The following is a 26,394-nucleotide window of genomic DNA, read 5'->3' on the forward strand; positions in this document are numbered from 1 at the left end:
AGTGTTGCTGGGGGGAAAAGTCGGGAAGTCTCTCATCTCAGCCAATCAGATTGAAAGAACCAGTCTCTGAGACTTCCAGATCTGAAACGAATCATTTCATCCAAATACTCAGCAAAAAAATTATGGTTCTATAAATTGAAACACATTTTTTATTCCCTTTGACCATAGGGCTCCAAGCTTTAAACATTTCTTTACATCAAATTATCATTAGAAACAACTTTTTGTTGTTGTTATGTTGTTAACATGTTTTGATAATTAAAATTTTTAAAATTTACAGACAAGCCTAGTTTTTAATCAGCTTATATATCTGTGATGACCATTATTTAAAAGTTTTTATCAGCTGCCAGAATCAGTTTTCTTTTTTATTGATGTAAATAAACCCTGAGAAGTCTCAGTCACATAACTAAGGATGTGGACATAGAAAGTGTGTTGTTTCAGCAATGCTTCTCAATTATTTAAATTCCTTCTGAGTTAAATGCCAGAAAATCATACAACAATCAATCATAATTAATTGGGTCAATTTTGTTAAAAGCAAAGAACTGAAAACCACCTGAGATTTCCTTCCCAGTGGAGCACTTACTCTCTCGACCTCGGCACCATCAGTCACCTTCTGGGTGTGTTCTTAGATGATCAGTTTTAGGGAAATGTACACTTAGAATTGGAGGGTCTGAGAACTGATTTCCTCAGTCATGCCCACACACCTCTTGAGAAATCTTTTATATTCCCAAACACAAGAACCCCAACTAAAGGCCCTTGCTATGGAGCAGGGTTTAGCAAACTTCTGTAAACCAGAGACAACAGTGAAGGAGAGGGTATGGTTGTGTTCCAATAAAACTTTATTTATGGACATTGACATCTGAATTTCATATAGTTTTCAAGTGTCACAAACTATTATTTTTCTTTTTTTTTTTTCCAACCATTTTTTTAAAATGTGAAAACCATTCTTGACTCACAGACCACACGAAAACAGGTGTGTTGGGCCATAGTTTGCCAACCCTTGCCCTAGTACACCTGCACAGAGGAGGCACATAACAATTTTTATTAGGTAAATAGCAACAGTGATTTTCAGTGATAAGAAGCTAACATTTACTGACTCAGGATGTGCCATGCACGCATGCACGCTAAGTCACTTCAGTCATGTCCGACTCTGCAACCCCATGGACTGTAGCCCACCAGGCTCCTCTGTCCAATGTGGTGCTAAATGCTGAACGCAGTTATCTCAGCCTCCTAACAGCCCACAAGGGAGGCACAATTATTACCCACATTGTGCAGAAACAGATGTTTCCCAACTTGCCTGGTGTAAGAATCACCTGGAAACCTTGTTAAAAAGGCCCACAGCCACAGCCCAGCTCTGGGAATACCAATACAGAGCACCTGTGAGGGGGCCTGAGAATCTGTGTTTTAGAAATAGCACCGTGGACTATTTTTCTGATCCAGACAACATGGGAAATACTAAAGAATCAAAGGCTCAGAAAAGGTAAGAAACCCGCCCAAGGTCACACAGCAAATTCCCTTGTAATGTTTCAACCAACAGCCCACACTCAAATCACCTACCCCCATTCGAATCAGCATGTTTTCTCTGGTCACGACCTTCATCCAGTCTGGTAAATCTGGGATTCTTCTCTACTCCCACCCACCCCTGGACCTCCCTGGAATATTAAATGGACTGGGAAGTCGTTGCTGGTGTGCCTGCCGCCCCCGCCCCCAGATGTGAGTGACAGATGTGTTTTGTTGCATGTTGGTTCACAGCTATAATTTGGGAAATTCAAAGGTAGAATCTTTGCTCTGAGCTTCTCACACACAGAATAAGATCTGTGTTTGATCCAAGAGAGTAAAATATAAGCCTGTTAGCATTCTTCCAAAAGGAAAAGGCCAAAAAAGTAAATAAGCAAATGGTGCTCCTCGGGGAATGTTAGCTCCTGGGAGAGTTGTTTATTTCTAGAGAAGCAATACCACATTTATATCATGTATATAGAGACCGTGTGGTCCATTATCCAGTCTGGGACAGAGTGAGGCGGCACTGCTGCTGATTAGGACGGGAGAGCAGGTCTAAGTAGCTTCCAACACGCCCTTAGCACCCATTCCAAGGGAAGCCCAAGCCCAGAAGCTGTAAAATAACGCCTAATGCTTTGCCCTAGAGATGGAAGACAGCAACACAACATAGGGCAAAGGTCAGAGTTTCATATCCCACCGGTCTGTCTTCCAAGAAAAATAACAAGTCACACGCCACAGAGCTGATGGAGTTTGAGTTTTGAGTTTTAAAGATAAATGTGCTATTACTATAAATGTATCATCTTTATCTGTTCATTCTCCGCCGTGTGACTGTATTCCTATTTCCAATGTTAGTAGGCATAGTGGATTAGATTTCTATTTCCATCCCGGCCCCCCCCTCCCTGGGACTGAGTCATCCTTACCCACTGTCGCCCGTTGGTATCGTGGTGGGTGGAGTGGCTGCCTGGCCCCGTTGGCTCTGGGCGAAGCTTTGTGATTTGCTCTGGCCAATGAAGCCGATGGGAAGAGGGGTTCTCACTGTGCCTGTACAGCTTGGCTCTTCCTGTCACTCTCTCGTGACCCGTCACGAGAAGAACATGCCCCGTGTAGATAAAGACCCAAGGAAAAACGAGCAGCCACATGGAGTTGACCTGAACCTAACCCAACAGAGCCACAGTGACTCCCAGATCCGTGAAAAAGAACATAAAGATTTGTTGTCAAAAGCCATGGAGATTTTGAGGTTGTGACACAGCAAAAGCTAACACAGGAGACTATTTGTGAACGTCCTCAATTTACGATTGTCTACTGAATTGCGTAGCCCACGTTTAGCATTTACCTGAATAAGTAAGACAAAGTTTTCCCTACAATACCACTTTAAAGTCACTTTCAACACAAGTATGATGAAAAAAGTATTTGTCCTTATAAACTGTGAAGGCAAATCCAGCTGGTCTCTTCTTCACATCTTACCTCCTTTTCCTTTTCCTTTTTTTTTTTTTTTTAATTTTTGTCAGTTCCCTTTTTTCAGAAAGGGAAAGAAAACTGCCCAGAGGACTCCCCACTTGGTCTGCCCAAGACCTGTTAGTCTCCCTGTGGGCGTCTTTGGTTCGAAGTAGCATTTTCCCTGCTGGCTCTGAGACTCAGCGCATTCCAGAAGATACATGAGAGGGACAAAGCGCTGGAGATGCTTCAGCTTTTAAGACAGTTTAAACCTTTTCTTAAAGAGGGTTCCATTCACTTCTACCTGACTCTAAGTTACTATGTGTCTTCAGAAAGATCAGCAGAGTTCAGGTTGATTTGAAAGATTTTTATGTTGAAGGATCCATGAGAACTTAAAATTTTTTCAGTACTAAAAGTTATTGCAAGTTAGTAAGTTGGCAATCATCTTTACAGACCTTTCCACCTAATCCAGTGTAGACAGCAGGAGTGCATGCTAAGTCACTTCCGTTGTGTCCGACTCTGCAATGCTATGGACTGTGGCCGCCAGGCTCCTCTGCCCATGGAATTCTCCAGGCAAGAATACTGGAGTGGGCTGCCATTTCCTCCTCCAGGAGATCTTCCCAACCCAGGGATCGAACCCAGGTCTCTGCATTGCAGGCGGATTCTTTACCATCTGAGCCACTAGGGGTAAAAAAAAAAAAAAAAAAAGTGGGCTCTTTGAAGCAGTTTGTTAGAGCTGGTTCTATGAAGTGCACGTGGGTATCATTCAAAGCCCTCACAAGCCTGGGTTGTACAGCAGGCCCGTGGAGAAGTGGAACATGGATGGCAGTGGTTAGGAAGAAAGGCTCTGGAGTCAGATCAATGTGGGTTAGAATCCCAGCTCCGTATCATCCCAGAGAATGAAAATGGCCCAGACAAGTGACGTAACCTCTCTGAACCTCAGTTTCGTCTTCTGTATAATTGAGGTAATAACCATGCCTGCCTTATAGTACTGTAAAGAAGAGTTAAATAAAATAATGCATGTTAAATAGAATAATGCATGTTAAGGTACAGAAAATTAGCAAAGGGGAGAAGAGAGAGGGGACAAATTAGGAGTGTGCGATTAACAGATACACATACTACATGCAAAACAGGCAGCAAGGATAAACGGTATAGCCATCTCCATTATCTTATAATAACCTATAATGGAATATAACCTACAAAACTACTGAATCACTATACTGTATACCTGAGACTCACATAATATTGTAAAGCAACCATACTTCAATTTAAAAAGAAAAACAAAAAGTAATGTATGTTAGGTACCTAACACATGTGAAAATGCTCAGTCGTGTCCAGCTCTTTGCGGCCCCGTGGACTCTACAGTCCACGGCATTCTCCAGGACAGAATGCTGGAGTGGGTAGCCTTTCCCTTCTCCAGGGGATCTTCCCAAGCCAGGGATCGAACCCACGTCTCTCATGTCCCCTGCACCGGCAGGCGGGGTCTTTACCACTCACAGCACCTGGGAAGGCCAGTGCGAACCAGAGGAGGTCTCAGAGCTCACTCACAAGAGCGGCATTTCCGCAGAGGCTTCAGCAGCGCGTGCTGGCAGCAGCGGCAGTCTCTGGGAGCAGCAGGGCCCGCCTTAGGGGTTTCCAGCTTCAGCACCGCAGAACCCCTGCAGCATGCCGAGCGGACGTGCCCCGTTCGGTACCTCGTTCTGGCCCGTCTCCCTGTCTCCCTGTCGCCCGAGCTATGCTCTCAGCTCCCTCACACGCTGCCAGTCAATTCCTGATCTGGAGCAGTTGGCCAGCAGTTTCTGTTGCTTGTAATCAATGAACTCTAATTGATTCACTCCCAAAGAGAGAAGCTCTGATGGGATCTGTGGTCACTGGTCTTTACTGAGGACGCCAGTTGGGCAGAATTTGGGGCCGTATCAATGTACACGTCGTTGCTTAGACTCAGCACTTGCACTTGGCTAAAAAGCCAGCTCGGATGTTTTCGGTCTAATAGTGCAAACCTTGCTTCCTTTAAACAAAAAGATGCCCCTACCACCACTAGGGGAATTCTCCTTCCTTCTGAGAGCTTAACGGGTTCCAGTGTGTGAGGGCCGGCCTTCCTGCGGGGAGGGCATGTGTCCCATGCCGGGCCAATCACAGTACCCTGTGACCTTGGTCGAAGCTATCAGTCCAATAGCAAAGGTTAATCAGTGAGTTTATCCTATAAGGCAACAGAAAGAGTTGCTGGTTTCCACAGAAATAATTGACAGTAAATATTTATCATCTCTGCTGCAGCCCCTCAGTTCTGTAGTTCTAGCACAAGAGCAGCCACGTGAAATGAAGCTGCTTAGTCATGTCCGACTCTTTGCGACCCCATGAACTGTAGCCCGCCAGGCTCCTTTGTCCATGGGATTCTCCAGGCAAGAAGACTGGAGTGGGTTGCCATACCCTCCTCCAGGGATCTTCCCGACCCAGGGATCGAACCCAGGTCTCCCACATTGCAGGCAGGTTCTTTACCCTTTGAATTACTCAGGAATCAGCCACAGATAAATATGTAAATGAGTGGAGCCATGTTCCAATAAAACCTGATTTACAGAAACATGCAAATGGGCGAGCTTTGGTCCACAGACCACAGCTTGCTAACCCCTGGCTAAAGGATGGGTTTATGACCCAAGACAAGCCAATCAGGCACTTTGTAGATACTCAATAAAATCAATAGATTATAATTTGTATTTTAAAGTATTTTATTTAAAATACTTAAAGTATCTATTGCATTTTAAAGTAGTTTTTAAAGTTATTATGGTGTAAGGGTAGTAGGTAGATGGCTGTCGATAATAATAATAATAACTAATATACTTGATTCTTTATTGTCAACCCCTTTACACATATTTCCCTTTTAATACTCAGAAGAACTATTCGAGTTAGGTAGAATTATCAACCTCATTTTACAGATGAGGAAACTGTGGCTTGAGGAGGTTAAGTTCAGTTCAGTTGCTCAGTCATGTCCGACTCTTTGCAACCCCATGAACCGCAGCATGCCAGGCCTCCCTGTCCATCACCAACTCCCAGAGTTCACTCAAACGCAAGTCCATCGAGTCAGTGATGCCATCCAACCATATCACCCTCTGTCGTCCCCTTCTCCTCCTGGCCTCAATCTTTCCCAGCATCAGGGTCTTTTCAAATGATTCAGCTCTTTGCATCAGGTGGCCAAAGTATTGGAGTTTCAGCTTCAGCATCAGCCCTTCCAATGAACACTCAGGACAGATCTCCTTTAGGATGGACTGGTTGGATCTCCTTGCTGTCCAAGGGACTCTCAAGAGAGGAGGGTAAGGGACTCATTCAAAATCACACATCTCTGAAGAGCTGGACTCGGGTGAGATAATGCATGTGAGATGTGCTCACACATGCTCACACGTGAGCCTCTGTGATCACTGGCACCATCGCAGCCATCACTGCCACCACTACCGTTGCTTCTCGGGGTGGGGGAGGTTAGGTCACCTTCCCAGACCAGGCCTCGGACCTGCTCTGGAAATGCCCCAGTTTAATAGGGAGAGGGGGGAAGAAGAAACAGGAGCTGGTTTCACTACACCCTGTTGCCATCAAAGCCTTCGTGTCTCCTCCCTACCCACCTCCTGCTCCAGCATTCCACCCGCCTCTAGCCAGACAGGTTTCTCGCAAGTGCCGTGGCTGATCTCTGCACGGTCTGTTCCCTCTTTGCCTCATTTCTCTGTCTGCCCAAGACCTGCTCTTCCTACACTTCTGGGGTTATGAGTCTGCCTCCTACGTGAAGCTTTGCCTGGCCACTGTGTGAGTCTTTATCCTACTGTGTGGAACTGTTTACTTATTTTTCCTCTTGCCTACTCTGTGACTTCCTCAAAGGCTTACTGTGGCATTCCTAGAGGTCAATACAGCACCTCACACTCAGATGGAACCAAATGAATTTTTGTTAAACAAATGAATGGTTCTGGAACAAGTGCTAGTAGAATACGTCAGAGCCAGGGAGTCTGTGCGCCATAACATCAGTTCAGTTCAGTTCAGTCGCTCAGTCATGTCTGACTCTGCGACCCCATGGACTGTAGCCCGTCACACCTCCCTGTCCATCACCAACTCCCGGAGCTTGCTCAAACTCACGTCCATCGAGTTGATGACGCCATCCAACCATCTCATCCTCTGTTGTCCCCTTCTCCTCCTGCCCCCAATCCCTCCCAGCATCAGGGTCTTTTCAAATGAGTCAGCTCTTCGCATCAGGTGGCCAAAGTATTGGAGTTTCAGCTTCAACATCCGTCCTTCCAATGAACATCCAGGACTGATCTCCTTTAGGATGGACTGGTTGGATCTCCTTGCAGTCCAAGGGACTCTCAAGAGTCTTCTCCAACACCACAGTTCAAAAGCATCAATTCTTTGGCGCTCAGCTTTCTTCACAGTCCAACTCTCACATCCATACAGGACTATTGGAAAAACTATAGCTTTGACTAGATGGACCCTTGTTGACAAAGTAATGTCTCTGCTTTTTAATATGCTGTCTAGGTTGGTCATAGCTTTTCTTCCAAGGAGTAAGCATCTTTTAATTTCATGGCTTCAGTCACCATCTGCAGTGATTTTGGAGCCCAGAAAAATAAAGTCTGACACTGTTTCCACTGTTTCCCCATCTATTTCCCATGAAGTGATGGGACCAGATGCCATGATCTTCATTTTCTGAATGTTGAGCTTTAAGCCAGCTTTTTAACTCTCCTCTTTCACTTTCATCAAGAGGCTCTTTAGTTCCTCTTCACTTTCTGCCATAAGGGTGGTGTCATCTGCATATCTGAGGTTATTGATATTTCTCCCAGCAGTCTTGACTCCAGCTTGTGCTTCTTCCAGCCCAGCGTTTCTCATGATGTACTCTAAGCAGGGTGACAATATACAGCCTTGACATACTCCTTTCCCAGTTTGGAACCAGTCTGTTGTTCCATGTCCAATTCTAACTGTTGCTTCTTGACCCGCATACAGGTTTCTCAAGAGGCAGGTCAGGTGGTCTGGTATTCCCATCTCTTGAAGAATTTTCCAGTTTGTTGTGATCCACACGGTCAAAGGCTTTGGTATAGTCAATAAAGCAGAAGTAGATGTTTTTCTGGAACTCCCTTGCTTTCTTGATGATCCAGCGGATGTTGGCAATTTGATCTCTGGTTCCTCCGCCTTTTCTAAATCCAGCTTGAACATCTGGAAGTTCTCGGTTCATGTACTGCTGAAGCCGGGCTTGGAGAATTTTGAGCATCACTTTGCTGGCGAGTGAGAGGAGTGCGGTGTGACCTAATGTGTGGACACTAACAGAGTCTGAGGATGACAGTGGGCTGGGTGATTTCAGTGTCACCGGAAAGGAACAGGAAACGCGTTTTTCTCACGAGCAGGTAGGATAACTGAGGAGTCCAGGCCTGCCACACCCAGCCGCACAGCTAGACGTTCAGAACGCTTGTTCTGGGAAAACGTTCCTTTACCTTCAGGAACGTCCACCTGTGGGGCCAGCCGGCGGGTCGGAGGCCGTTTCCACCATAAAGGTCCTGATCCACATTGTTGCGTACACAGCATCCTCCTCCAGTACTTCATGCTCATCGTTTCAAACTCTAGTCCATGCCGGGGAGGGGCTGGAGTGACGGAGGAGAAAGGAAAGGGAGGAGGGACTGAGGATCTGTATCATGGTTATTTCCATTTTCAGCTAAGACTGTGTTCCAGTGACTGCGGGCTGCCCAGGTGGCGCTAGAGGCAAAGAATCCACCTGCTGATGCAGGAGATGCCAGAGATGTAGGTTCAATCCCTACATCGTGGAGGAGGCAATGGCAACCCACTCCAGGATTCTTGCCTGGAGAGTCCCACGGACAGAGGAGCCTGGCAGCCTATGGTCCATAGTGTCGCAAGGAGTTGGGAGTCAGACACGACTGAAGCAACTTAGCACTGGTGACTATTTAACTAGCTTCTACTTTTTTTTTTTTTAATTTTAATTTAAAAAGTTATATATTCTGACAAAGTGAAGTGAAGTTGCTCAGTCGTGTCTGGACTCTTTGCGACCCCATGGACTGTACAGTCCATGGAATTCTCCAGGCCAGAATACTGGAGTGGGTAGCCTTTCCCTTCTCCAGGGAATCTTCCCAACCCAGAGATCAAACCTAGGTCTCCTGCATTGCAGGCGGATTCTTTACCAGCTGAGCCACCAGGAAAGCCCAGTGGCTCAGCTGTGTATGCTATATATCCCATATATGCTGCTAGGGATATAAATTAGTACGGCCACATTGAAGGAGAGTTTAGCATTTCCTAGGAAATTCCTCCCACACTACATTTCTCAAAGTTACCATGCATGAGACTCACCAGGGGATTTTGTTATTAGTAAGATGCAGATTCTGGGCATAGAGAAACTTACACATATGAATCAGGAAACCTGTGCAAGAATGTTCATAGCGACATCGCTCATGATTACAAATTGGAGATCACCCGTCGGCAGTGAAGGTGTAGATGAAGTGTGAATATATTCACGGGGCGACAGTGAACGAGCCACGGCTGCCTGCAGTGACGTGTTGACTCTCACAGGCTTAAAGGAGCAAGGGAAGGAAAGTCAAGTCATACCATTCCACGAGCAGCAATACTAAGCAACGTATTTAGCTGATGGAGCTGTTTTTAAACAATGCACAGAATTAGAGATTGTGGAAGCAGGTGGCTGAAGGAAGGAGAAGCCGAGATGGAACGCGTGAAGGGCGTCTTTGGTGCTAAGAATCTTCCACTTCTTCCTGTGTTGATGGTTATTCAGGTGTCATTCCTTAAATTGCACGTTTATGTTTTGTACGTTCTTGTACGTGTACCAAATTTAAAATTTTCAAACTTAAAAGAGTGTGAAAAGGCATACAGCCAAGATGTCCGTCACTCAGACGACTGTGTCAGAAATACTGCTGTCGTGTCGCCAGAGATAACTCATGTTACCAGCAACCTGGTCTCCTCTGCATTCACAGCTTTATGCGAGAATGTGCGTATATGTAAATGTGTTCAATTTGATCACAACACTATTGCGTGTGTGCGTGCATCTTGAAGAATATTCTATCCGTGCACGGGGAAACTATTTTTATGGTCACAAAGAATTTATTCCATTGTATGATATAACCATAACTTAGTAATTTTAATTATTAACTTTTAACCATAAAGTAGTATGTGAACCCGCTCCTCCCTATTTAAAAAAAATATTACTGGGTATAATGTTCTCTTAGGCACATCTGTGGATATTTGAGGCTCTCCAGTCCTTCCCCTTCCAAACTACTCCCTGCTCACAGCTTCCTTAACTCATGGCCAGTACGCATGCGTGCTCAGTCTCTCAGTCATGTCCCACTCTTTGCAACCCCATGGACTGTAGCCCACCAGGCTTCTCTGTCCATGGGATTCTCCAGGCAAGAATACTGGAGTGGGGTGCCATTTCCTCCCCCAGGGGATCTTCCCAACCCAGGGATCGAACCTGTGTCTCCTGCAGTGGCAGGCAGATTCTTTACCACTGAGCCACCTATGGGAATCCCATAGCTAGTGTGCATTCTGCTAAAACGTTTTGCCCCTGGACATTCATTTTTTTACCACTGGAAACATGTGGAATGGAATATGTGTTTCTGTCTATGTGGGCTTCCCTGGTGGCTCAGCTGGTAAAGAATCCATCTGCAATGTGGGAGACCTGGGCTCCATCCCTGGGTTGGGAAGATCCCCTGGAGAAGGGAAAGGCTACCCACTCCAGTGTTCTGGCCTGGAGAATCCATGGACTGTGCAGTCCACTGGGTCACAAAGAGTTGGACACGACTGAGCGACTTTCACTTTCACGTCTTTGTAGGACTTGTTTTTCCTCCTCAGTGCAGTCTTATCTAGAGCTCTAGCCATGCCTGTGACCATGAATCTGCCTGAGTACTGTTATTTGCTGTCTGATGTGGCTAAGCCACAGCTGAATCTAACCGTTCCTCTACTGTCGGCATTTAGGTTGTCGCTCAAGGGCTCTTGCTGTGACAGTGGTATTGCAACAAACATCCTCAGACCTGCCCCCTTGGCACAGGTGCACCCGTTTCTCTGCAGAATCGATGGGAAGCGGACCTGGCAGGCCGTCGGCAGGGCGCGTCTAAAGACTCATTGCCGGATTGCCCTCCAAAGGGACTATAAACACTCACACTCCCACCAGCAATGCACCAGAGGACTGACCTCCTTGCACTCTTACTAAAAGTAGATGTTATCAGCATTCCCAATTTTTATTGAGCTGATAGGTTAAAAAAAAAAAAGGACTTTATGGTTAATATTCATTCCAATAATTGGGCTTCCCTGGTGGCTTAGTCGGTAAAGAATCTGCCTGCAGTGCAGGAGACCCAGGTTTGATCTAGTCCTAGTCCAGTATTCTTGCCTGGGAAATCCCATAGACAGAGAAGCCTGGCAAGTTACAGTCCACGGGGTCTCGAAGAGTCGGACACAACTTACCAACTAAACCACCACCACCCTTATAATTAATGATGCCGAATGCCTGTTACACATTTCTTGCCCAGAATCTGCATTTAGCATGATCCCCAGGTCATTCTTCTGCACTGGAGTCAGAATCTGCTTTTTAACAAGGTCCCCAGTGATGCCCACGCACAGTTTGAAAAGGGCACTGGGAGAGGAATAGCTGGACCACAGCGTACACTCACTCCCCTCCACTAACCTGGGGTGTGCGTGTGTTTATCTTTTCTATTCAGACAGGATATAAAATAGTACTTCAATGTATTTTTGACTTGTATTTCTTTCATCGTAAGTGAGCTTGGACCTTCTCAAATTCTTATGAGCTATAGTTTTCTTCTCTGGGAACAGTCAGAGAGAGAATTGTGTTTTTATTTATTTCTCTTAGAAAAGAAATTACTCGACTAATTAAATGAGTATTAGTACTTATTTACCAGAGAAGAAACTGGCACGAAGGCATGAGAATATGTAGCTCAGAAGGGCTGCTCATGTCAGCACACGCTTGTTTGCTCCCTGTTTATTCCCACAGAAAACGAGGATCTGTATCAAGTTCACTGGAACCACCAATTCTTTTTTTTTTTTTTTAGTCATACCATGAAGCTTGTGGGATCTTAGTTCTCCAACCAGGGATCAAACCCGGGTCCTCAACAGTGAAAGCCCAGAGTCCTAATCACTGGACTTCCAGGGAATTGCAGGAACCACCAGTTCTAGATGAGCATTCGCTGCTATTATAGATAACTATATCTCTTACCCTACTGTTATAAATAACTGTTCACATTTACAGTCCCGCCTCTGTAGCAGACACTGTTCCCTGTACTTTACACGTATGAAGTTCAGTCACCCTCGCTACCACCCTGGGTGTATTAGCATCCCCATTTTATTGATGGGAAAACTGAGGCACAGGGCAGCTTTCTCAAGCCCACGTGGTCTCAGAGCTGGGATTCTCACCTCGGCTCCCCCAGTACATGTGCTTTGTAATGATAGGATACTAACTCTGAAATCTTTGCAATGCTTTGTAAGGAGATGCTGAGTGACTAGGGAAAATCTCCTGTATAATTCACATGCATTATCTCTTGCAAAATGCTTGCTTAAATTATCAAAATTACATATATACTCCATTTTTCTTTTACAAAGTGACAAGCCTTAAAAATTGACTTTCTCTGTGAAGAAAGGGAACTACCTAACAACTATTTTTAAAAAAGCAAGATAAAAGTTATATATATAAAGAATGAGAAGTAACTAAGGAACTTCCCTAGCAGTCCAGCAGATAAGACTCCACGCCCCCAGTGCAGGCACCACAGGTTTGAACCCTGATAGGGGAACTTCCAGATGTTCAAGCTGGATTTAGGAAAGGCAGAGGAACCAGAGATCAAATTGCCAACATCCATTACATCATCAAAAAAGCAAGGGAGTTAAAAAAAAAAAATCTACTTCTGCTTTATTGACTACACCAAAGCCTTTGTGTGGGTCACAACAAACTGTGAAAATTCTTCAAGAGATGGGAATACCAGACCACCTGACCTGCCTCTTGAGAAACCTGTATGCAGGTCAAGAAGCAACAGTTAGAACTGGACATGGAACACCAGACTGGTTCCAAATAGGAAAAAGAGTACGTCAAGGCTGTATATTATCACCCTGCTTATTTAACTTCTATGCAGAGTACATCATGAGAAACGCTGGACTGGAAGAAATACAAGCTGGAATCAAGATTGCCGGGAGAAATATCAATAACCTCAGATATGCAGATGACACCACCCTTATGGCAGAAAGTGAAGAGGAACTCAAAAGCCTCTTGATGAAAGTGAAAGTGGAGAATGAACAAGTTGGCTTAAAGCTCAACATTCAGAAAACAAAGATCATGGCATCTGGTCCCATCACTTCATGGGAAATAGATGGGGAAACAGTGGAAACAGTGTCAGCCTTTATTTTTCTGGGCTCCAAAATCACTGCAGATGGTGACTGCAGCCATGAAATTAAAAGACGCTTACTCCTTGGAAGGAAAGTTATGACCAACCTAGATAGCATATTCAAAAACAGAGACATTACTTCGCCAACAAAGGTTCGTCTAGTCAAGGCTATGGTTTTTCCTGTGGTCATGTATGGATGTGAGAGTTGGACTGTGAAGATGGCTAGCGCCGAAGAATTGATGCTTTTGAACTGTGGTGTTGGAGAAGACTCTTGAGAGTCCCTTGGACTGCAAGGAGATCCAACCAGTCCATTCTGAAGGAGATCAGCCCTGGGATTTCTTTTGAAGGAATGATGCTAAAGCTGAAACTCCAGTACTTTGGCCACCTCATGCGAAGTGTGAAGAGTTGACTCATTGGAAAAGACTCTGATGCTGGGAGGGATTGGGGGCAGGAGGAGAAGGGGGGGACGACAGAGGATGAGATGGCTGGATGGCATCACTGACTCGATGGACGTGAGTCTGAGTGAACTCCGGGAGTTGGTGATGGACAGGGAGGCCTGGCGTGCTGCGATTCATGGGGTCGCAAAGAGTCAGACACCACTGAGCGACTGAACTGAACTGAATGCGAAGAACCAACTCATTGGAAAAGACCCTGATGCTGGGAAAGATTGAGGGCAGAAGGGGACAACAGAGGGTGAAGTGAGATGGTTGGAGTGAGATGGCATCATTGACTCAATGGACTGAGTTTGAGCAAACTCTGGGAGATGGTGAAAGACAGGGAAGCCTGGCGTGCTGCAGTCCATGGGGTCGCAAAGAGTTGGACACGACTGAGCGACTGAACAACAAGAGGCAACAAGTGCCACCTGATAATCCTTCTGAGACATTTCAGAAAGACACACAACAAACAAGCCAGCATGGATGTCCTGAAGCGGCTTTCCCTGCGTGTGTGCCCGGAGGACTTCCCTGGTGGCTCACTCAGCAAAGAGCCCGCCTTCAGTGAAACGCAGGAGATGCGGGTTCAACCCTCCACCCCGGGCCAGGAAGATCCCCTGGAGAAGGAAAGGGCAACCCGCTCCAGTATCCTTGCCTGGGAAATTCCATGGACAGGGGAGACTGGCAGGCTACAGTGCACGGGGCCGAAAGAGTCGGACACGACTTAGCGACTAAGCCGCCACCACCACATGTGCACTTAGGCACACATCCCAAAGAAAGCTTTAAAAGTTGCTTTTAATAAACGTCGTGAAAATTTAACCTTGAGTGACTTCACTGGGTTTTACACAGACATGTTTACAATCAATCTACAACTTGAAAATCAACAGGAAATTTGAGGAAAACAGCTGTCTTTGAGAAATATAAAAATTCGCTTCTCGCAGGCAGTCCCCTGGGGTTTGTCAACGGTAAACTTCACAAAAGGTGAATGAATTACTGGATGAAGCGGAAACCGCACGGGGCCGAAGCAGCCACTGACGAAAAACTCACCGGCGGCTATGTTACAAATACGGATTCCCAGGCCCCGCCCCCACGGTTTCAAAGCTGAACCTTTTTACCCAAAGGCCCCACGTGACTCTCAGGTTCGGGCAAGCTCCGGGCACAGCCCGCCTTAAGTAACTCCCCAACCGAAGAGCGCAAACACCTGGGGCTCGTAGGTGGCGTTCTGCTCCCAGTTGGATGTCGCTTACCTGGTGCCAGGAGGGGTCCCCTCGGGTCTCATCAAGACCCAGCCAGTCTGAGCAAGAACACCAATTAGCTCAACCGCCCCCCGCTCCCAGGACCTCGCCTCGGTCACCTGCCGGACGGGGTCCGCCCCCCTCTTGGCCCCAGGCTTCCTCTGTGTGGTCTCGGACCGCGGGCGCCGGAGTCCCGGGACCGGGCGAGGAGAGGGGGCGGATGGGGAAGACGCTGCGCAGAAATACAGATTCCTGGGCTGCCTGAAGCGAAAACTTGCGGAATCTGCATTTTTACCCAGCTCTTCCAGGACCAGTGGGTTCACCCTGCAACTGTAGCCTAATTTAAAATTTAAATTCGAATACGCAGCCACGAGTGCAAGTCGTGCTTCCCAACCTTGGCTGCACATCAGAATAACCTGGGGAACTTAAAAAAAATTTTTAATATATATACACACCAGTGTCCAGGGTTCGGTCCAGACCAATTAAGCCAGAATCTAAAAGCGCTGCCTGGGCAGCAGCCGCCTCACCTGGGAGCTCGTTAGAAATACAGAAGCTCAGGCCCCACCCCAGACCCACTGAATCAGAATCTGCATTTTAACGAGATCCCCAGTGATTCGCGCGCACATTAAAGTTGGAGGAGAGCTGTGCTTCTAAAATTTTAATGGGCAAACGAATCACCTGGGGACCTCGTTAAAATGCAGACACGGTTTCTCAAACTTTAATGTGCATGCGAATCACCTGGGGAGCTTGTTAAAATGCAGATTCTGATTCCGCGGGTCTGGGGTGGAGCCCGAGAGTCTGCATTTCTAACGAGCTCCCAGCCGGTGTGGGCTGCCCGGGTCCGCCCCGCGCTTCCCCTGGAGTCCAGAGGTTTGGCTGCGGGCCAGTCCGCAGCCAGGGCTCCTGATAAACCGTCCTGCTGGGCTGATGAGCAGGATTGCCGGGACGTGCGCGCTCCGGCCGAGCCTGGTTAATTCTCGAACTCCGGGAATTGGCTGTGTGAGGCTGGCCGCTCGCAGGGAGTTGCCAGAGCCCCGATCCTAACGCCATGTCGCGGCGCAAGCAGGCCAGGCCCCAGCATCTCAGCTCCGAGCAGCCGCAGTCCGCGAGCCGGGAGTTAGCCGAGGCGGCCCCGGAGGCGGCGGGGGAGCCGGGTGAGTGGCGCCGGGGACCCCGGGTGCTGGGGGCGGTTTTCTCCGACTTTCCGCAGACCCACGTGGATGCGAGGTCCCGGCCCTTGGGCTTGGGCGGGGCGGGGCGGTGAGGCTTCCAACTGGAGTTCTGGGGCTCAGACCTTGTTACCCTTGCCTTTGTAAGTTACACACACACACCCTTGTGAATTAACCCTTCTCGGGTAGATTACGTCGCTCCCGGAGTCGCTCTCCTGCAACCACTCCTGCCCCCCAGTCCCCCAAGCGCTATTCGATGACGGTTCGTCTCTCGCCACACCTTGGAAGGATGCTCTGAGATCCCTCCGGAGGCAGCCTTCGGCGTGCCCGGCCTCCTTGGCGCCGGGCTGGGGCTGTGCGCCTCGGAGGTGGGCGTTCTGAGACCCCAGGCGTCTTCGTGGGTGTTGGGGGCGGAATGTCCGAGCTTCTGCCGGGCCCTGGAGAGAGGTGCTGGAGCGGAGGCACTGCGACCGGTTCCTGTCTGGAGCTCGAGGCCGCTGGGGACCGGAGCCGTGACTCCCGAGATAAAGCGGTGGCGCGTGCAGCGTGTTCGGGGTGAGCGCTGGGACAACATCGAGCTGGGAGGGGCCGGGGTGCTGCCTGGGGGCGGCCTCTCGGCGGAGGGCACCGTCTAGGAAGACTCCTGAGGCTTTGAGCTAGCGGTAGAGACGGCCGAGGGCGTCAGCGAGGCTGGAGCTGGGGCGGGGGTGTCCGGCTGAGGTCTGAGAAGGGCCGGGGGCCCCGGGCTCCAGTGAGGGTGTCGACTTTTACTCTGAAGTGGCGCCAGGGTTTGGGGCGGGAGCGGGGTCAGGACGGTGGTGGGGTGTAGGGTTAGAGGGGTTCCAGGAGAAGCCTGGAGACCCTGGGCAACCCTGAGTGCCCCGAGGCAGCCTCTGCTTCCGAAGACCCTGCGAGTTGGGGAGCTTTGAGAACTCACTGGATTCCTCCGGCTCCCACCCCGCGCTCCTGGAATCCCAGGGGTGGAGTGGAGTCGGGGAATCTGCATTTCTAAGGCGCTTCCCGTTGTGATTATCTTGTTCTCCGGTAAGACCGTGTAGGTTCCTATTTCAGGTCTCTCCACCCCACCCACCCCCGCGATGAGTTGCTGCCTTTTGCTTAGCCAGGAGCTGTTGAGAGGAGCCCTTACTGGAACTTTCTCCCCTTCTCCCTCTCCCCCCCGCCCCCGCGCCTCCGCAAGGGAGAAGGGGGATCTGGTCTCTTCTGCGAAAAAGGGCAGACCTCCAGCAGCAGGTCTCTGGTGGGTTCTGATGACCGCACTGCTCCCAGGGAGGCAGTGGAGGAGAGGAGCAGCTTAACGAAGCCACTCCTAAACTGGTGGTTTGTATATAAAAGTAAAGCTTGGCTGGGTAAAACTTCTGCAACCAAAACACCCTGTCTCTGCGCTCAAGGTGTAGAGTGCGGATAGGCAGGTAGAACCAGGGTCTTCCTGGGGGTGGGGCAGGGCTGCGGATCCTCTGTAAAGAAGAGTTGGGGTGGTACTGGGGATGTTGAGTCTTGTCGGGGGAGCGATAATATAAGACCTTTCTTGAAGAAACACAGGCTGTCCAAAGTGAGTGCTATGGGCTACTTTTTACTCCTGCAAACGGCGCTTGGACGGCAAACTCCTGGAGCCTTGCTGTGTTTGGAGGGGTTGGGGAGGGTGTTCTGTGTTGTGCGGCACTAGGGGGTGCCAGGGCACCTCAACACCAGCCACCACTGCAGAGAAAAACAGCCCTGTAACTGATGTTCCCCTGCACTTGTCTCGGGTCTGCTCTGCTGAGCTAGAGGCCTGCCCTTTTTTTTAAGGTTGGGCGTGCGTGTGCGCGCGTGCGCTTAGTCGCTAAGTTGTGTCTGACTCTTCTCCAACCCCATGGACTGTAGCCCACCGGGCTCCTCTGTCCGTGGGATTTTCCAGGCAAGAATACTGGAGTGGGGTGCCATTTCCTCCTCCAGGATATTTCCCCATCCCAGGGATTGAACTCACATGCCTGCATCTCCTGCATTGGCAGGTGGATTCTCTACTACTGAGCCACCTCAGAAGCCCATTTTTTAAGGTTGGGCTGCTCTTCATTTGCAGATGGCTTTGCAACTCATGTAGCTTCTGGAGGAGACAGAATGACTCAGATCAGTTGGTAGACTTCAGTCACCACCAGAGAAAAGCTACTAGAGGCAGGAAAACAACCTTGCCAAAAGAACACCAGCAGTTTCTCAAAAGGTTAGAAGGGCCATTGTGCTACCCTGAGTTCTCACTGTCAGATGCGGCCCACCTCCTCCTCCAGCCTAGAAGGGTCTCCGCCCCAGCTGCACCTGTCTCAGGAGAGCAGGCTTCCCACCTTCCTTCCTTTCCTGGAAGAAGGAAGTCGCCTCTGAAGCTCTGCCGTTTTCTGCCTGGGTGACCCTTTATAGCCTTGGGCACAGTTTTCTGAGAGCTTTAACCCAACAGTCTCCCTCTGCCTGCCTTCCCATCGGCACTGTGAACTGTTTCCCTCTCCCTGAGAATTTGCTGGCTCGTGTGTGTGCACATCCGTGAATATAACCAGGAGCATCTGTATAGTGCTGACTCAGAAGGTTCTTTTACGGAAGTATGTTAAGGAGTTTAATCTTCGTCTAAACCTGGGAAATGGGGACCAAAATCCTCATTTTATAAATGTGGAAACTGAGGAACTCAGCCAGGGTCACACAGCTAATAAGTTTCAGATTCCAATTCAATTCTTTATCAGCTGGCTTCCCAGGCAGGATCGTAAACCACTGTGCTTCACAGCCTACTACTTAGCTTTCCAGTCTTCCTGGTTTCGGTGGGATTAAAAACCCTCAGGAGTTGAATGGCTTTCTTTCCTTAACACGCGAATTGCTAAGCAATGCGAGGTTTTGCCTTCCTCTGAGAAGCACAGTGATGGACTTCAGACCTGCCAAGTTTTCTGATTCGCTGAAAACTTTGGCCCAGCAGCCTTGAGCAGCAGCTCTGAGCCAGGTTCTCTTCCCGCACAGCAGAAAGTCTCAGTGTGGTGCCCAGACCAGCAGCATCAGCTGGGAACTTGTTAGAAATGAAACACTGCCCGCTCCACTCTGGGCCTCAGGAGGGGGAGGCCCTGCCGCCTGTACCTTAACCAGCCCTCCAGGTGACTGTGATGCGCGGGTAGTTTGAGAAGCTAGGCTTGGAGTTGTGCTTCTCCCCACTTGATGGGCATGGGCCTCACCTGGGGATCTTGTTAAAGCGCAGATTCTGTACGTCTGAGAGCCGAGGTTCTGCCTCTCTAACAGGCTCTTGGATCATGCTGGCGTTAGTACTCTGAGGACCACCCCTTGAGATCAAAGGCTTAGAGAGTAGTATGAGGTTGGTGTGCTTTAAAACGCGTTCCTGGGCTCACCCCCGCCCCAGTTAACGTGGGTGAGGCCTTGGAGACTCCGTTTAACCCCCAGTTGAGGTGGTTCTGTGTTGCGGGGGGGGGGGTCCCGTGCATCACTGGGTGGTGAGCAACGTCCCTGGCCTCCACGTACTAGATGCCACATCACAAACGTGTGCACACGATCGTCACAATCTAGAGTGCCCCCAGGTGTTGCAAAATGACCCCCCGTTGAAAGGCATGGGCCTGGATCCCTTGTTCAGTCCCTGTTAAGGGGCTTCAAGCATCGCAGCTCCTTGGATGTGACGCCTGCGGCCCTTTTGCTGAAGCCCTATGATAGCATTGACGCGATGGAGGCTGGACGCTGTGCTGGGAATTTACATAGTACATCTCTTCTTACTCGGAGGCGGGTCAGTGATGCCTCTTTACAGCGAAGTAAACCGAAGCTCGGAAAGGTTGAGTAAGTTGCCAGTAATCACACAGCTAGCACGCGACTAAGCAAACCCTATGCCCTCATCAGCGTGTTCTGCAGGTTCTATGGTAAGAAGGCTTGCTTTGACCAGCCTGTCAAGGAAAGCGGAATCCACCTTCCGTGTTGTTTGTTGTTCAGTCACTGAGTCATGTCTGACTCTTTGGAACCCCACGGTCTGTAGCCTACCAGGCCCCTCTGTCCATGGGATTTCCCAGGCAAGAATACTGAGTGGGTTAGTCACTTAGTCGTATCTGACTCTTTGCCACCCCATGAACTGTAGCCTACCAGGCTCCTCCGTCCATGGGATTTTCCAGGCAAGAAGACTGGAGTGGGTTGCAATTTCCTTCTCCAGGGGATCTTCCCAACCCAGAGATCAAACCCACATCTCCCACTTGGCTGGCAGATTCTTTACCACTGAGCCGCCTGGGAAGCCTGGGATCAAAAGTCCCTGACTCTGGGCTGTAATTCATAAACTATTTAATACATTTTTTCTTTTCAGACTTAAAATATTGACAGCACCTCTTTTCACTGGGTCTTAAATCTATTTGGAGAGAAATCACTTTACAGTCTTTGAGGAGCACTTGGTCTTTGTTATAGACGTTTTTAAAGTTTCCTGTTAGATGGAACCTTATGAAATAATCTGGCCGTTTTGGCTGGCAGAAACCACAGTTACACCTGGGTCAGCCTTGCTAACAGAGGGTTATGCGATGAACTTCATGAACCAGAGGCTCGGTTTCAATCACTAGTTACAAGTGGCCGATTGCTTCTTCATACAGACATTGCCCTGCCCGGGATTATTTTGATGCACATCAGACATGTACAATCAATAGCCATCCCCAAACTACTAGAACACGGCTTCCCATGTGGCTCAGTGATAAAGAACCCACCTGTCCATGCAGGAGAGTCCGATCCAATCCCTAGGTTAGAAGATCCCCTGGAGGAGAGCGTGGCAACCCCACTCCAGTATCCTTGCCCAGAGAATCCTGTGGACAGAGAAGCCTGGTGGGCTACAGTCCATGGGGTTGTGAAGAGTCGGACATGACTGAGCGTGAATGCATGCAAACTACTAGAATACTCTTTAAAACTTCAGTTTCATCTTCACGCCTTAAAAACTTCCCTTAAACGTTCACTTAGTGTTGGTACATTCTGGGGTCTTAAATGGATTTTACAGTATGTTTAATCAGGATCCCAGAAAGTCCTGATACTGCAGACCATCTCAAGTCTTTTAGTCTCTAGTTTTGTTTTTCTTCACGTTTCAGGTTGAAACGGTGGCATTTTAACCTGGAGAGCAGTGACACTTGAAGTGTGATCTGTGACTTGTTGCTGAGTTGAGTTAAAATAAGTTCAGAAACCACATTTAAAAGTAACTCGGCAAACATCCAGCTTTATGTCACATGTGAAGCGTTTGGGCTTTTACTGTCTTATTCCATTTTTCTTGTACTTTGTGTTTATTCTATAAAAACGCTAGCCTGGTGGGTTGGAAGTTATTTTACAAACCAGGTCTTCCCCCACGTCGTTTGAGAGGCTCTGTTGCAAAGCCTGGATCTTGGCAGTCGTGTCCCTGGCACATTTCCATGTTCCTTTGTCCCCTCTGCTTCCTGGAAGTTGGTGAAGAGGATGGTTGTGACCAGAATGTGCATGGCTTCTAATCTGTAATGTTTGTGGGTTTTTTGGGGGGTGGAGAGTAGGGGAAAGTAAAATAAGCCCAAAGCTGCTCTAAGACTTGTGTGCTCAGCTGTGTCCGACTCTGTGACCCTGTGGACTGCAGCCCACCAGGCCCCTCTGTCCATGGGATTTCCCAGGCAAGAGTGTTGGAGTGGGTTGGCATTTCCTCCTCTAGGGCATCTTCCTGATCATGGTGCTTATATTTGAGAAAGCAAGTAATACTTTCCATTGTCTTGATTTCAGCTTCGGAACTAGATAACGATGTTCCCAAACCACCTTGTCCCTCCGCTGACGGCAGTGACGCCCAGAAAGCCCCTGTCGCAGCTCTTCCCTCCGAGTCAAAGGAACCAACAGCAACCCTTGGGGAGAGGACCTTCAACTGCTGCTATCCAGGTGAAGGGTAGACTCGATGTACTGAGCCCCTTCCCTGTACCCGGCGCGGCCACGCGAGCTCAGGCACTGACTCGCCGGGATTTCAGATTCTTCGTACCTTCCTCTTTGAGGTTCTGTTAAGGGAACCTGTTTTTTCTTTTCTAGGTTGCCACTTCAAAACTGTGCATGGCATGAAAGATCTGGACCGCCACCTAAGAATCCACACAGGTAGGTACCCGTTCATTTGTTCCAAAGTTGCATGTTGGAAAAAAGCCCGAGAACACGAATGTATGATGGTGAGCCCGACGCAGAACGTTTCTGCCTCAGGACGCAATCTAGTGGGAGAGGCTGGGACCTGAAGAGTCTCAAAGGCAGTGATGGTAACTGACAGGCGGGGGGAGACTGTTGTAAGCTGGTGATGGCAGACTTTTTAGAAGAAGAGGTTCTTCAGGTATGAAAGATGGCTGAGGAGTCGGGCGAGGAGAGGGAAGGACTCCAGGGGGAGGGAATTGCTGTGCAAAGGCGTGGACGGAGCAGAATGGGTGTGGGGTGCGGTTGGAGAGAGGGGCAGAGGAAGGGTCAGCACAGAGGCCCTGTGGCCATAGGGGTCGTGGGTAAGAGCGGTGAGGCTGCTTCTGGATGGAAGGTGCCTTCTGAGCAACCACCCGCGCTGTTGAGAATGCAGAGAAACCAGATGTCCTGGAGCAAAGGAATGACCTAGAAGCAGGCTCTGCAAACTGCGTACTGCCTGTTGTCATGCCCGGCTCGCCTGTTACCTACGGCTGCTGTTACAAATAATAGAAGAGTAAGCCCATCATATATTAACAGCTGCATGAAAAATAACTGTTCCTGGCCCTACAGTGGGATTACTAAATAGTCATGGAAGACCACGCGGTGCACAGAGCCGGAGACACACCGTCTAGTTCGTTACAGACACCCTCTGGCTGTGTGAGTTGAGATACTGATCTCTCTGCTCTCTCAGAAACCAGACTAAATGACTTAAACACAATCAGTGTTCTTTTTCTCAAGTACAATTTAAGAAGCCAGGTAGTCCCCAGCTGGTGGGATATAGCTGTCATTCTAACAAACAGCTTCGTCTCCTGGTCCGAGGCAGCTGTTCCAGACCTCAGTCTCTCAGCTGGTGGAGAACTGAAGCGGGAGGAAGGCTCTGAGGTTCCCCCAGGCCAGGCCCCTGAAGCGGCCTCCCGGTGACTAGCCGGATGATGAGCAGGACTCAGTCATCACATCAGGCACGAAGCGGGGCTGGAAGATGGCTTCAAGAAGGGCAGCCACATGCCCAGCTGAAATCGAGGCTCCAGCATCAAGAGGACAGCTTTCTGGATACCTAGTCTCTCTTGGAAATGGACGGTGGGCTGTGGAAGCTAGAGAGCAAAGGGCCAGCTTGGCCTGGGAAGGGTGGAGCGTGAATGGCCTCCTTGTGAAGCCTCGGGAGATAGGGGTGCCAGGATGATGGCAGTCACCTGCAGCCCGCAGGAGCCATTTGAACAAAGACGAGAGACTCCCTATCAAGTTGGCCGGGTTAGGCAACTTCAAAGTGGGCGACTCCGTCCTGAGGGTAACCAGGCAGTGCTTCTCCCTCGGGGCAGTCCCGAAACCCGCATGAACAGGATGGGGCCTGCGGGTTGTCAGGCCCCTATGGCCACGGTACCAGGAGGACCTCGAGAGATGGGCGGGGGCTAGACTAATGTCTTATTGGAGTGATACAAAGCATGAGGGGGATCCGGAAGTCCAAGGTGAGGCCATGTCCTTGGCGGGGCTCCCTGCGCCGGGGTGGAGATGCTGGGCAGGCCCATGCTGCCTCTGGAAAGCAGGAGTGGGCCCTGGGGCACTGGTAGCGTCTTTCCCCATGGTTGCAGAAGGCCAGCGTGTTTCTGTCCTGCTGGCGAGTGTGGTGGCCAGCCCCATGGTTTCAGGGACTCAGGGTCCTGTGTTGTTGCTTGGATATCCCGAAGATTGGCGTGGTCTCAGATGGCTTGTGTTAGTTGATGAGTCATGTCCGACTCTTTGGGATCCCAGGGACTGTAGCCCACCAGGCTCCTCTGTCCACGCAATTTCCCAGGTAAGAATGCTGGAGTGGGTTGCCTTCTCCAGGGGATCTTCCCAACCCAGGGATCGAACCTGGGTCTCCTGCGTTGCAGGCGGATTCTTTACTGAGTCCTACCTTTAAAGGCAGCGTCCTGGAAGTTACACGTCATTTCAGTTGATGCCCGATTGGCCAGAACTTAGTGGCGTGGCGATTCTTAGCTGTGGAAATGAAGTCCGGGAGCTTGAAGTCTTGAATCTGTGTGGCAAGTGCCCAGCTACAAAGAGACGGTTCTGTTACCAAGAAAAAGAACTCACATGTAGACCACATGGCCTCTCAGCGCAGCTGTGAGAGGGAGGTGGGGGTGGCAGTGTGTGCAGGGGGCGCTTGAGGCGGAAGCTGGACCTTTGCCAAATGGGTAGAACATTGATTTTCCGACCACCATTTTGAGATCCTTTACGCTTCAAACCTGAAGATCCCCCGAAGAATTTTTTAATTGACAGTTACTGCATTAGAAGTTAAAACCAAAACTTTTACTTATAAATGAATAAATTTACAGTAAGCCCACTATATGTAAACACTTCTATGAGAAGTGACTGTTTTCCAAAACAAAGCAAGTAACAGTGTATATACATCTGCAGACATGTCTTATTTCATGGTTTAGCTGAACTCTCACCCCTGTATCCCAGTCCAGTCTATTGCTGTGTGTTCCTTAGGTTGGAATGTAAGAGGAAAATCTGGCTGCTCACATAATGTAATTGGAAATGGAGTATTTCGATAGTCTTTTCAGGTAATGCTACACCAGAATACAGCAAAGGGTAGTTTGTTAAATATTAGTTGCTGTATAGAATTTGCAGTCATTTCCATAAATTTTTCAAACTTGTTAAATTCCATTTGTCTGTTTTCAGCTTTGAATGGCCCTTACTTATGCTTGACTGGCTCTCCAAACCATACTTGGTTTGACAGTCATACGCCAGTCATTTGGGAAAATATGGCTTTTGCTAACTTCTGTAATTCTTCCAAATGTTGATCCATTTCATTGTACTGTAGGAGAAAAATCATGTTTAATTATGAATCTCAGTAGAAATACCTAAAGCTAGGATGCTGCAGGCCTGGGATAGTGAGGGATATATGTTTTGCAATCCAGACTGTCTAGAATCCAAAAGTTATCATCCCAGTATTGTCAGTAACTTTCCTTGACATGACTGGCTCACTTAGTTCACATTTAAGGAAACATCTGCCAAACACCAAATCTGAAATACCCATGGTTTTTTTAGTTCTTTCAAGTCAACACAGTCCAGCGTAGGGAAGCGCCGGTGCAGCCACCCCTCAGGCACTTGCTGTCAAGGCAGCCGAGTATTTTGGTTTACAGCACACTTTTTGTAGTGTAATTGACATCTTTAATAGGGAAATTTATCATTCAAATTCCAGATATACTAAATAAGTTAAAGTCTATAACTTACTAGGAAATATAGGAGGACAAATTTATGCTGAAAATAGGTAAACACAATTAGCAAAGTCCACCAAGAAGACAGATTAAATATGACTAAAGCTAAAACTTCCACTGAGACATCATTATGACTAAAGTTAAAACTTCCACTGAGACATCATCAAGAAGTTAAGAAATTTGCAACATGGGGCAGAGTTCATCTTCTGAACACACAAGGATGCCTGCAAGTCAGTGATGGCTCCCATAGAAAAGGATCTGAGCAAGCAGTCACTCAAACAGAAGTGCCAACATTCAGATGAAAAGCCCACAGGAATAAAGTACAAAAGAAGCACAAGAACTGTGTTTTCCTCAGAGTGGGCTAGCTGAAAAGTACTCAATTAAGACTGTGAATCAGGAAACACGGCACTTAATTCAAGCATTGCCGCCCCGGGCCGCCCCACCGCCCAGGTCAGGATGTGGCTCTCTTCAGGGAAAAGCCGGGGATGAAGGGTGGGGGAGCGATGGGGGGTGTGGGAACTTATTAGAGTGCTGTCAGCGGCAGAACGAGCTCCAGAGAAGTTTTGCATGTTCTCTCCCGGCCCCTGGCTGCCTTGTGTACTCTCGTAGGTCGTTTATGCTTTTGAATTGCCCTGGTAGATTGTCATATGCAAATCGTGTTTGTCTTTCTGCTCGATCTAGAGTGCCTTGGTGCTCTGGGTCAGAGTTGAGTAGTGGTGAAGCAAACCATCCGAATCTTACTCCTGACTCTAATGAAATATCTTGATTCCCCACCCCACCTTTGGCTACTCTGCAAGAGCAGCTTATGGGATCTTAGCACCCCAACCAGGGATCGACCCCAGGCCCTCGGCAGTGAAAACACCCAGTCTTAACCACTGGACTGCCAGGGAGTTACTTGGATTTTTTTTTTAACCACCATTTGTGGTTCA

The 26,394-nt window shown here is 48.6% G+C and overlaps 1 protein-coding gene across 3 annotated transcripts in view; it reads left to right on the forward strand.

The window, feature by feature from the left end:
• Positions 1-26,394, forward strand: part of ZFP64 (ZFP64 zinc finger protein) — an 80,827-nt gene that overhangs the window by 40,445 nt on the left and 13,988 nt on the right. For 2 of the 3 annotated variants that reach the window (XM_070381021.1, XM_070381022.1), the window contains 2 exons: positions 21,846-21,995; positions 22,140-22,202. In XM_070381021.1, the coding sequence (XP_070237122.1) occupies positions 21,846-21,995; positions 22,140-22,202 (213 nt within the window). Of the gene's footprint in view, positions 1-15,774; positions 16,107-21,845; positions 21,996-22,139; positions 22,203-26,394 lie in introns of those variants that run through there. The other variant, XM_070381023.1, reaches the window with a different exon arrangement.

The sequence above is a fragment of the Bos mutus genome, chromosome 13 (genome assembly GCF_027580195.1).
Source record: "Bos mutus isolate GX-2022 chromosome 13, NWIPB_WYAK_1.1, whole genome shotgun sequence".
NCBI classification, from domain to species: domain Eukaryota; kingdom Metazoa; phylum Chordata; class Mammalia; order Artiodactyla; family Bovidae; genus Bos; species Bos mutus.